This window comes from Pseudorca crassidens, chromosome 2, assembly GCF_039906515.1.
Source record: "Pseudorca crassidens isolate mPseCra1 chromosome 2, mPseCra1.hap1, whole genome shotgun sequence".
In the NCBI taxonomy this organism is placed as follows: Eukaryota; Metazoa; Chordata; class Mammalia; order Artiodactyla; family Delphinidae; genus Pseudorca; species Pseudorca crassidens.
This window is the reverse complement of record NC_090297.1, coordinates 15,347,235-15,359,967: the sequence shown is the minus strand read 5'-3', so window position 1 is coordinate 15,359,967 and position 12,733 is coordinate 15,347,235. Positions and strand designations below refer to the sequence as shown.

The following is a 12,733-nucleotide window of genomic DNA, read 5'->3' as shown; positions in this document are numbered from 1 at the left end:
TAAGAAGGAGATGTGAGCTGAGGTCCAGGCCTGGGTTGGGGAAACTAACAAAGCTCTATTGGGTCTGGATCCAGAGTCTCTGGGACATGGCCCATTCAAGTATGATCTGGGTTGACGCTGCAGTACATCCAGGGGCTGTACGCAGGGCTGGCACGGAGACAGCAGGTGATTTCCAGACTGCGCTTCCCAGTAGGGAGGATGAAAGTTGCCACCATTCTCCCACGGTCTGTCTGCAGGTGGCTGGTCACTCTTACTAACAGTGCGCTGGGGCTAAAGCAGACCCAGGATGTCTGTCGGTGGTACTCACCAACCACAGTAGACCCACGATCCCCACCTCTCTGCTAGAGGGCAGATGCCAGAGAGGTGCAGCTCTCAGCAGGTCCAAGGCCCTACGGCACAGCTCTCCTCAGTGTAAAGAACAGAAGAACAGGTGGGCGTGGAAGTTATGAAACTAGGAGCTTTGTTAATTACACCAAAGGACAGTGGTTTTATTTGCCCTCATGAGAGGAAATGCACCCCAAATCAGCCGCTGGGTTTGGCTGAATGGAATGGAGGCAGGAGACGGAGGGAGAGAAGAAGAGGTAATCAATGTATTATTTTACTGGAACAAGGATTTCTCATAAAGTAACCTTGGCGGTAATTATACCCCTAGAGTTAGATGGTAATTGACTTAACCTATACATTAAGTGAAATAGCAAACTTTTCAGTTGCATCTCTTAATTAAAGCAATTAATAGCTTTGAAATTCTCTACACACTTTGTCCAAAAACTTTCATGCATTTCCTTCCTCTGCACACTGCTTCTGGTCAGGGTTTTTCCCCTGCCTACCATGTATTGGTCTTGTGGCTGTCAGGTTTGTTTTTGTTTTTGCAGAAACAGTCCCCATGGGTGAGGTGGTCAAGCTAAGTCCACTTGGGTAAATTCCAATTTGTCAAACTATCTTTCCTTTTCTTTTTCCTTAAGAAAATGGATTGTGTATTCAGAATCTGACCATCTCTCATAACATTTATGGCTACGCCCCTGGCCCAAGCCACCACCATCTCTCCTCTGGTTACTGTCAACGTCCAGTAGTTGGTCTCCCATCTTCCACCCTGACCCCTACAGTCTGTTCTCAACTCAGCAGCCAAAGCGCTCCTCTGAGCATGACGGGGAACGAGGCTCACTTCGTTGTACCCATCGCCAGTTGTCCCATCAGTTGTTCAGCTTCTTGGGATGGGATTTAAGTGTGTCCAAAAATACTTCCGGAGGTGTGTGCTTGTGCATCAGCTGTTAGAAACTGCCCTCACCAGGAAAGGAAAATGTCACATCACCGGTGCAGACGCAAAATAAAACACCCAATTTTATTTTTCATAATTGAGTGACTGTCTTGTTTGTTGGTGAGTCACCAAAAGTCTGCTCCACTTGGATGGCCAGCGCCTCCGCAGTGGCCCCCGACCCTCTCTGCTTCTATGGTGGGGTTTGGTCGGTTCTGATTTCAGGGCGAGGGTAAACGTGCTCGAAGTTTTAACTTTATTGTGGTGTGGTTGCCTCGGTGGACTAAGAAAACGGATATTCCTGCTTAATTCTCAGAATGATTTCCACACGAATGAAGTAAAATGATCTAGTTTTCTTTGCAATTCTGTTTAAAAGGGATAAAAGTACATCCACTGGCCATGTAAAAGGCTCGTCTAAAATATACCCCAAACCACGGGAAACTGAATACCCTCTACCTCCACATATTACGAAGACAACTAAAAATCGTGTAAAGAGAAACCTTTTTGCCTCTTGGGGCAGGGTGGCTTTATTTGACATTAGACACCCCTTTCAAATGGTGATAAGAGCATGAACAAAAGCAAGTCTAGTGCGTGGAATGCCTTACTTTTGTCATGTCTGAGAGTGAGACTGATCTGTCACTAGTCTTGAAAGTTTCTCATTGGAATGGAAGCCTCAAGGCTTGTCTTGCTTTTTTTTTTGTTTGTGAAGGATTTTCTGTGGGGAGCTCAGGGGTGACCGCTGGCTCATGGTCTCGTTCACCTCGCTTCTTCAGCAGGACTGCCCTGGATTCACGGCTGTGGGCTGGGTCCCCGGGTACTTTCAGGGCAAGGGCTGTTGTTGTGTTAGAAGCACCTGCCATCTGTTGGTGAACAGTTTTTGGATTCTGCATGATGAGTCACTTCTTTCTTGTGCTGTTCCTTCTGCTGCCAGGATGAATTTACCTACTGGATTTTATCAGGGGATGGAGTGGAATCTCTCATCATGAAGCTTTGTCCTATGCAAAGTCCATGTCCCTAATGAGCGATCTTCCTGATGTCATCACTAGAAGAGGTGGGGAGGTGTGTCTTCTGTGTTCCCGCAAGGTGGGGAGAAGAGCCGGCAGCCATCCAGTCTGGCCCTCACTCTAGGGCCCTCCCAGATAAAGCTACAGCTGCTGCCCTCAGCTGGCTGGAGTTGACAGTCCAAGGTGGTTCCACATTGTCTTGCCGATGCTCTCTTGCTAGGGAGCCAATGCCTGTGAGCCGGTGTGGCACAGGGCAGACCCTCAATGACTGGGTTAAATGAATGACTCAGGCCTGTGACCGCAAAGTGGGCCAACTTCAGACCTACCAGGGCCACCAAGAGTTAGGCCCTGGGCTCAGCTTAGCTCATTAGGCCAGGGTACCTGATTGGCAGTACCACCTACAGAGCCAAGAACGCTGAAGTTCTGATACAGTGTGTTCTTGCCAACCTCAAAAGAAGAGTGCGTGGAATGATTTGGGGAAGAAATTCAGGAGTTTCTTCCCCTACAGGCCAGCTTAGTGCTCTGATATGAGCTGGAAGTAGGAGCTTTCGGAAGGGTGGGCATCTAGAGTGCCTGGGGAAGAGGACTTGGATCAAACAGTAGGGCCAAGGGCTTTGCCAAGGAGAGAACTGAAGACGGGGTTCACAACGCCCTCTGTCCACTAGCGTGGGTGGCCGAAGCCTTGGGCTGAAATAAGAAGATGCACTTCTCCACTGACTCAGTGTCACGCAAATCGGTTTTTATTATTAGTATTGTCATCTTTTGTCCCCGCGGAAAAAGTTTATTTGAAACAAAAGATGTGTTTCAAATCTAGCTTTGTTCACATATCCCCAAATATCCTAAAATATTCCTATGCTTTATGCCTTCCATTTTGTTCCCACTACCCCCAAAATTCTAAGCTAAACAGCAGTAGCAAACCCCTAAGCGCAGAACGTTCTAACTCCTCCAAGCATGCTCCATTTCACTGCAATTTTTCTAAAGATTTCCTGCCTGGAGAAAGTACCAAGTCCCAGGTGGGTGGGATATTATTCTTACCACAGAGTAGGTGGTAAGAATAAAATGTGGGAGTCTCTGCCCCCAGCCTCCTAGATCAGAGGCAGAGTTCCGTGCTCGAGTCCTGGGTAGGAGGCGAAATCCTGGACTGTGCGTACCAGGCTCGAGTCACCAGGCCCTTCCGCGTGGTCAGCAGCCAGGGGATGTGGCCAGCGGCCTGGGCCTGCCCAAGGCGCCACCAGCCCCAGCTGACCTTTGCAGTCAGAGGAGCGGCTGACCAAATGGCATTAAGAAATTTTGCAAAACATTCCAAAATAACCTATTCTGGAACGATCTGGGTGGCGTGGGATGCGGTTAGGACAAGTCGAGCCTTCTTCAGAGGAAAGGATGTTGGTGTTCATCTCCAGGGCCAAGTATCAATTTGCTGGGAGTAACATTTCCAACCACAGGCCTTACCTATGCATGAGATGCACTCGTTGCTATGCTTCTAGAAGTCCTGCCTTCTCTGTGTACCTAGCAAGTAGGGGTGCGTATCAGTACTCAGGGCTTTGTGATGGCTGGGCTCTGGGAGGACAGGTGTTCTCCACTCTGAATGGTGATTTGGCCACAAAGGGGATCCAGGTGAGATGTGGGAGCCTTGCTGAGCTTACAACACGAGGGAACTTTGGAAAATTTCCATGTCACCATTTCAGAGCTGGAAAAGCAAGACTCCGGGGTCCGCCACACAGCTACGGGTGTCATGCTGATCGACCAGACATTTATTTGGGCACATGGTCTCAGCGTAGGCACAGCAAAGCGACACCAAACCGAGGCGCCCTCTTCCTCCGGGGGATTCTAAATCAGAACATGGGCGCACCCCTGTCGTCTCAAGGGAGCGTCCGTGTTTGTAGTAGGGGAGACCCTGAAACTGGGGGATAAAACAATGTATCCACACCCAGATAAGCCAAGGGGGCCCTTCCTACAAGCTTGTGCAGACTTGTAGGTTAGTGCCATTTGAAAACAAAAGATGCCACCACTGACAAAAGCAAAGGATGTAAGATTACACTGGCTTTTCTCAGTTTGGGGAAAATTTTGTGCAGAGAGTAGCTACCAAAAATTGTAAACCTCGTCAGTCTCTATTAAAAATAAAGTAGCTCCTGGCTAATCCCTGCTTATGGGAGGGATTCACTCTCCAGCTCTGGGGCTCCTTCCGAAATGTTGGTGTATTGGGGGATTTGTATTAGCTGAAGACCTATTCTTTCCTCTGAAACCACTTCACACAAACGGTAATCCCCGAGGAACTCGAGCCACCGAGCTTGGCAAAGGGGCTGCTCCCAAAATAGGGTCAAGCGCCCGCTTCTTAGAGATGCTTGCAAGAAACACAAATGCCAGTGCAGTATTTCCTGAACCCTGGTTATGTACCAGACCAGAATCCTCTCTGGGAAGTGTTTAATCCTGCATCAAATACAGAAAGGCAAACCATTGGCTTCAAGGGAGTGCAAGTTCATTGTAAAGGTAGGCAGGTGCTTCAGAAAGGACCCAAGGAGAAGAGGAGAAGGCCTGGTCACAGCTGTTCCAGGAACAGCCTTGGTCACTTGCCAGTTCACTGCCGTGGTGGAGAGAATTCAACCACCGGAAGAGAATCCTCTTAACGCATTTGGCGCCTGCGTAGATTTCACTGCGTCAGAGAAGATGCTCTGAGGGCGAGTGTCCCAAGAGTCACAGCCGTCACAGCCGCACCAGATTCACACGGCACTTGGGACCAAGCTGCCTGGGAGGCCGTGGCACCCAAGCATGCTCCTTGCTCAGAGACCCGGGACCCCAGCTGGGTGGCTGCCGACTCAGGGCCACCCCTCCCCAGCTTCCTGTGAGATGCCCAGCACCGACTTGTGCAGGATTCCGCACTCCTGCAGAGACTTGGTGAGGTCAGAGAAATGTCTCCTGGGCACCTCCATCGTTTCAATGCTGCGGTGTCGGTAGGTGGCCTTGTTCTTGTGTTCGGCCACGGCGACAACCGTGTATAAGTCATCAGTTGGCCGGAAATGGTGGACAAACCTCCGTCCGGATGGCGATCTGACGGCAAGCAGCAGCCTAGGCTCTTGATCCGACGGTTCCTCCAGGTCTCTGGCCCTGTAGGAGCTTTGTCTCTTGGTCCCCATGATGAATTTCCTCTCCGGGGAACAAGGCTGAGCTCGGGAATCTTCTTCCCTCATCTTCACGGTGCGGGTCTCCGCTTGGTCAAGAGCCTGGGTGCTGCTCAGCTGCAGGGAACCAGCCTTTTTAGCAACTGTTTCCAGGGCCCCCTCCTCCAGCGTCTTCCTGTTGATGGAAGGAAGGACTGGGTATTTATTGAGGGAAGAGGATGCCCCTATGGGCACCTGCTGCAGCAGCTCCGGGATCTCATCGGGGGCTCCTGGATTCGGAGATTTGGGTGTGCAGGCTCCCGGTTTCTGGCTGCTCGGCGACTCGCAGGGAATGGCTGGAGGTGAAGATGGCGTGAGGCTGCAGCATCCCTCCGTGCCTGCGGGCTTATGCAGACTTGGCCGAGGACGTCCCTTGGCGGACTTGGGCCTCGTGACGCGCATGTTTAGTGAGTCTGGCCGCCAAGTGAAGCTGTCAGCTGCTGTGCTGACAACAGTGCTGTATTCAGGGGGGGCTATGTTCACAGGGGCTCCTGTGGCCATTGCTCCTCAAGACCCCTAAGGAAGCAAAAGAGAGGAGGCTGTGGGTTAAATGTTCTAGGACTTCTGGACCTGAGCCATTCACTTCCCAGGATCCAGAACAAGGACCGGCCACAATGGGGGCGGGAGGGGGTGTGCAGAGGAGCTTCTCTCTGGATTTCTGGCATCTGGAGAAGGGCACCAGCTGCAATTCATTCATTCCTTCATTCCAGGCATTGGAATATATCAGTGAACCAAAGTCCTTGCAACTTAAATTATTATAGTGAGAAGAGGCTGGTGTTAAATCCACAAGTAAATAGATATTTTCAACGACCACTAACTGCTATGAGGAAAATAAAGTATTGCACCAGCGAGTGACTAATTCTTATTCTTACAGGGGGTTGGGAGGGCTTTAACCTGAGAGACCAGATTGATGCGAAGGAATAAGCCCTGTTGCAATCGAGAGCAGGGCTCAGCTAACTGTTTCTCTAAATGGTTTTGGCTTTGGGAGCCACGTGGTCTCTGATCCAACCACTCACCCCTGCCCCTGTAGCACAAGAACAGCCATAGACAATACGTAAGCAAGGGACTGCGGCTGTGTTCCCTGTGTTCCCAGGCAACTTTATTTACAAGGACAGGGGTGGGCCCCATTTGGCCCACAGGCTGTGGTTTGCCCACCCTTGCTCTAGGGGGAAAGTGTCCCAGGCGAGGGAAGAGCCAGGGTCCAGTCCTGAGGGCGGGATCTGCTGGCTCCCAGGGTGGGGTGCTCCGCCCTACACTGTCCACAGACCTGGAGGCCCAGAAGACAGCGTTACCGTGGCTGCCTTTGTCCGAAGAGAGAAAGTATCCCTGTTCAGTTACCCAGCAGGGAATCCAAGCTCAGCTTCGCTCAAGAGCTGAGAGCTATATATATGTGTTAGCAGACGGTATTTGTTTTTCTCTTTCTGACTTACTTCACTCTGTATGACAGACTCTAGGTCCATCCACCTCACTACAAATAACTCAATTTCACTTCTTTTTATGGCTAATATTCCATTGTATATATGTGCCACATATGGAATCTGAAAAAAAGAAAAAAAGGTTATGAAGAACCTAGGGGCAGGACGGGAATAAAGACACAGACCTACTAGAGAATGGACCTGAGGACACGGGGAGGGGGAAGGGTAAGCTGGGATAAAGTGAGAGAGTGGCATGGACATATATACACTACCAAATGTAAAATAGATAGCTAGTGGGAAGCAGCCGCATAGCACAGGGAGATCAGCTCGGTGCTTTGTGTCCACCTAGAGGGGTGGGATAGGGAGGGTGGGAGGGAGACGCAAGAGGGAGGGGATATGGGGATATATGTATACGTATAGCTGATTCACTTTGTTACACAGCCGAAACTAACACACCATTGTAAAGCAATTAGACTCCAATAAAGATGATAAAAAAAAAGAGCTGAGAGCTTGAGCTTCCTGCCACAGGTGGCAGGGGGGCTCCCGCCCCGTATTCACTGGGCAATCACCACCCTCTGCCATGCCCATTTTCCCCGTTCCCCCTCCATACTTCATTTTCCTTTCTACTGGCTTTTCATTCAACCTTCTAGGTGGTTCTGTGCAAGTCACTTCATGCAACATCCCTCTGCTGCCCTCACTTTGTCATCAGGCTGGGGGAGAGGAGAAGGAGACCCCACTGCTGGTCCACCCACTGGCCAGATCTCACGGGGGGGCACTCGGCTTCTAGACCGGGGTTGGCAATCCCTTTCCGTAAATGGCCAGACAGTAAATATTTTCGGCTTCGTGGGCCACAGTCTGTCACAAAGACTCATCTCTGCCCTTGTGGTGTGAACGCCGCCATAGACAGTGTGTAAATGAACAGGTGTGGCTTTGTCCCAAGAGAACTGCCTTTATGGACACTGGCATTTGAATTTCATATCATTTTCATGCGGCACAAAATCTTCTTCTTTTTATTTTTTCCAACCATTAAAAGTGTAAAAGCTATTGTTAGCTCATGAGCCACACACACACAGTGGTGTGATCTGGCCTGTGGGCCATGGTTCACCAAACCCCGTCCTAGGCCAACTCCAAAGGGGCCTCCGGCCACATGCTAATTCTACAGATGTGTGAGCCAGAAAAGCAGAGCAAATGCCCCAGGCCACCAAGTCAGCTGGCGGCAGAGGCTGAAAGAGAATCCAGGTCTGTGACACCCAGTCCTGTTCTCCAGGACCAGACTTGGCCTCTCCCCCAGCACTGGTCACATTCAGTCTCTTCGTTAGCTGCTGACATTTCTTCTTCCCAACCACCTTGTCAACACTTTGAGGGCCCCTGTGTTTGGACCTCCCACACCCTGTATTTGGGGGTGTGCACGAGTGCACGTCCTGAAGCACGGTGGGAGGCGTGTTTCTCTTGCGGGCCTGGAACTGCCAAGTCAGGCCCCCTCCCCTGTCCTCGTCGTCTTCACAGAACCTTCGCTAACACGCTTCTGATCACCTTTTCTTCCCAGTCCCTGGTTACATCCTTCCCAGGACGCTGCAACGTGTTGGGCTCCCTGCCTCCTCTGAATCCTGACCACCACTGCGACTGCGGCTCTCTCCACCTGCAGCCTGACCAGCCCTCTCCCAGCCCTCGAAAGACCTTCTGGTAGCTTCCCAGAGCCTCCCCAGGAAGCAGCACGTTTGGGAGGTGTCGTGAGACCTAGGTTCTATTTCAGGCCCTGCCCAGAGCTAGCTGGATGACCACGGGACAGTCACTCTACCTTTCTCATACACTGCTTTCCTCATCTATAGAATCAGCTATATGACCTTGAAAACATTATTTAACTACCTCTAAACACCAGTCTCTTTATCTGCAACATGAGGACAGTAATACGAAACATCATAGGTAAGGCCGTAAAAACCAGGCTTGGCACACAGTAAAGGCTTCATTTTTCTGCTTTTGGTTTTTGTTTTCTGTTTATTTAGTGCTTTCGATTGTTTTAGGTCCAAAAGTCTTACCTGTTGCTTCAGAGCTTTTCCCCACGGTGTCCGTGGCGGGTCTACTCCCAGTCACCTCTAATCGGCTGGGTGACTCAGGGGACCCGTGCCTGCCCCACCCACTGCACAGAAATGCCGGAAGGTTGACTCCAATGAGCTACTGCCTCCAAAAATGCATTCTAATATGTCCCTTCTAATCCCATACTTTTATTTATTTATTTAGTTAGTTAGTTAGTTATGTATTGGCCACGCCACATGGCTTGTGGGATCTTAGTTCCCCGACCAGGGATCAAACCTGGGCCCTCGGCAGTGAAACCATGGAGTCCTAACCACTGGACCGCCAGGGAATTCCCCCTAATCCCACACTTTAATCGTATACTTACCTCCCATTCACTGACTCCAAGCTACCTTCATCACACAATGCTGAGCAATGCAATTCAAGCCCCTTAGCTCTGCACCCTAATATTCCCATTCTGTGCATATTACCATCATTGTCTAATTTTAGGGCGTATCCCCTTCCTCACCACTAAAACCACAACCAAACAAAACACAGTATCCCTGTGTATTCCTGAAGGCCTACTCAGTTCAAAGTCTGCCCTGTCAGAAAGAGAAAAACAAATACCGTATGCTAACACATATATGGAGTCTTAAAAAAAAAATGGTTCTGAAGAAACTAGGGGCAGGACAGGAGTAAGACGCAGATGTAGAGAATGGACTTGAGGACACGGGGAGGGGGAAGGGTAAGCTGGGACGAAGTGAGAGTGGCATGGACATATATACACTACCAAATGTAAAATAGATAGCTAGTGGGAAGCAGCCGCATAGCACAGGGAGATCAGCTCCGTGCTCTGTGACCACCTAGAGGGGTGGGATAGGGAGGGTGGGAGGGAGACGCAAGAGGGAAGAGATATGGGGATATATGTATACGTATAGCTGATTCACTTTGTTATAAAGCATTAACTAACACACCATTGTAAAGCAATTATACTCCAATAAAGATGTAAAAAAAGAAGAAAAAGAAGTCTGCCCTGTCTTTCTTGACTGCAAGGCCTCTGTGTTTGCTCCCTTCTGCTCACAGGCCGTGTCTTTCCACACTCCCATTTTCCCACTTCTAGTCTTTCACACTCAATCTGGCTGCTGGGAGTTCGGGAGCCTTCTCCTTGGCATCAAACAAGCCTGCCCAGCTCCTTGTTAATTTAATCTATTTTCTGATCAACTGTGAAGAATGTGGGGGGGGGTTCCCTTTAATTTTAGTCAAAGTCTTTCACTTGTAATTAAGCAGCTCTGCACTTAACTCAGGGTGGCATGGGGAGGTCATAACTGCCCAACTGTTCTGCCAAAGAGAAGCTTAACTGGGAGACCAGCTCCCCCTCTCTGCCCACCCTTCCCCGTCGAAGAAGGGCTGTTAATTTGCCACAGCTTCTACCCAGTTATCACAGACTTGGCTTCTAATTCCCACACACGCCTCGGGAAGGCTTAACTGTCAGTAAGTTTGGTAACTTAGAAACCTCTTCCTTAACAACTTTGCTGAGGAAAGTCATGTGTTCTCACAGGCTCCCTGCTGGATTATTTTTAACAGTAAAACTTGAGTGTGTGCATGCACTTTCCATGCCTTTTGGTACTATATAATTATCCATGTTCAGGGGGTGTCATATCCAAGACACCCTGGTCATAAGATAACATGACTGCGAGCTATCTCGGAGAAAAACCTCAATTATGACTAATCCCTATAAGCCCACTCATGGTTATTTAGAGATTAACACCTCCTTCAGGTAAAACCGTTCCCTCAAACCTGCTTTCATAACCCGCTGCCTCCTGCCGAGAGCAGGAACCATCTGTTACATGGAGGGAACATCAACTCTCCCCAGCTTCTCCCACATCGAGAGGGGAGGTGGGGGAAACAGGTGTTTGGGGACCTGGGCCAACGGTGTCTTTATATTCACACCTTGGGTCTCAATCTCAGTCCAGGGAGGCTTCTGCTGCATCCATCATCAACCCCGCTCAGCTCATCTCACCACCTCTAGGCCTGGCAGACTCTCAACCACAAAGTGATTTGACAAGATCTAGGCGTAGGCTTCCATCAAGCTGCCTGTTGAATAGGCAAGTGGCCTGTTTACTTAAACATAATAGCTGCACCCCAGAGGCCTGCTAGGAGTCAGGAAACAAACATTGATAACGGTTCCCAAGGAACTGCCAAAAGGGCAGGTGCCCATTCCTTAAGATTACTCACCAAATCAACTGGAAAGAAGAAGAATTGGATAGGAGAAGCTAACGCCATCTTCCGGCTTTCCAAAGGCTCCCACCTCCCACCACGGGGTCAGACCACCCTATTTCACTCACAACCCAAACCTAAGCCTACAATAAATGCAATAAAATATAACTACCCACATATCATCTGCTGGTATATACCAAGGGTGCATACATTTGAATTGGTCTTTTAAAAATGTTTGTCAGTTAATACTATCCTCTGCCAATCCCCACTCCTCCTTGTGAGGCTTTGAGGATGAAAACCCTCAGGAGAACAAACAGGAGATAGTAGTTGGCCTGAGAATGAGAAAACTTTGGTACCATTCCCAGTTCTACCCAGGACTAAAGATTAGAATACACTGTCCTACGCAGAGTGCCATGTTTAAAAGGGGGAGTGGAGAAATTGGACCACAAGCCACCAAGTGATCAAAGGTCTGGAAAAGGAACTGGGCATGATTCCAGCAGCAGTGGGGAGGGGGGATTAGAGGTAGGTGGAGAAGAGCTCAGTTCTTTTCAAGTACTGTTAGTTCTAGAAGGAGGCAAGATTAGGCGGCAGGATGGATGTGGGGGAGGGGCAAGAAAGAGCCTCTAGAAAGTGCGAGTTGACCTGGGTGAAACAGCGGGGGTCTGGGGGGAGGCTCAGATCTGGTTCCGATCTCTCCGTGTGACAGGACATCCCCCTGTCCCTCGGAGTCTGTGTTCGGTCTGTACTGCCCAGCCAGGAGGGCATGGCCCAGCGGTTTCCTAGGGCCCTCGGCTTCCGAAAAGCCCGGGAGCTGTCCCAGTCCGGCAACGGTGAGCTCTGGCCGGGCTGGCTCTGCCCCTGGGGAGCAGCCGCTTCCCTCCTGGCCCCTGACCTGTCTCCCGGGCTTCGCCCCTGGGGCCGAGTCTGGGGAGGCCCGCCCGGGCGACGGGCCCCTCGGGGCTGGCCTCTCCCGGCCCCTCCCACGCCCCCAGGAGGCCGAGGACAAACCCGCGGGCCGGCGGCCGGCCGCGCTCACCTAGCGGCGCCGCTCCATCCGCCGCCGTCGCCGGGCACTGTCCCGCGGGTAAACAGCCTGGGTCTCCCGGGCAACCGCGCCGGTGGGCGGCCACGTGCTTCCGGTCTGGCCGGAACCGGCCCGGCCTGGGGGGAGGGGGAGGGGCGGGGTAGGGTTGGGGCGGGGGGAGGGGCGGGGTAGGGTTGGGGCGGGGTAGGGTTGGGGCGGGGGGAGGGGCGGGGTAGGGTAGGGGCAGGGGTAGGGTTGGGGCGGGGGGAGGGGCGGGGGTAGGGTTGGGGCGGGGGTAGGGGCGGGGGTAGGGTTGGGGCGGGGGTAGGGGCGGGGGGAGTGTTGGGGCTGGGCTCGGCCCCGGGAGGAGACGGGGTGGGGACTCAGGCCTGGCCTCTGCTGCCTCTTCTTTTCCTCACCTAGCCTCCCTGCCTCGCCGCACATCTCCTGGGGGAGAGGGCGTCCAGGGGCAGGAGAGCCCTGGCCAGGAGGCTGGGGGTGGCAGGCCCACCTGCCTCAAACCCCTTTCGTGACCTTGGCTGAGGCCCTGACCCTCTCAGTGTCCCTGATTGGCAGATGCAGCTGCTGAGATGACTGATTCTTGTGAATCCTAGAATCTGAGCAGCTGCTTTTAGGGCGTCTGTTTGAGGCCGCCC

At 51.5% G+C, this 12,733-nt stretch overlaps 1 protein-coding gene across 1 annotated transcript; it reads right to left on the bottom strand.

The window, feature by feature from the left end:
• Nucleotides 1–2,880: 2,880 nt before the first annotated feature.
• Nucleotides 2,881–12,198, bottom strand: UBXN10 (UBX domain protein 10). The gene is made up of 2 exons (XM_067711692.1): nucleotides 12,090–12,198; nucleotides 2,881–5,927 (listed from the first exon to the last, which is right to left on the bottom strand). The coding sequence occupies exon 2, from the start codon at nucleotides 5,910–5,912 to the stop codon at nucleotides 5,070–5,072; it is 843 nt and encodes a 280-aa protein (XP_067567793.1). The 5' UTR covers nucleotides 5,913–5,927; nucleotides 12,090–12,198; the 3' UTR covers nucleotides 2,881–5,069.
• Between the last annotated feature and the right edge of the window lie 535 nt (nucleotides 12,199–12,733).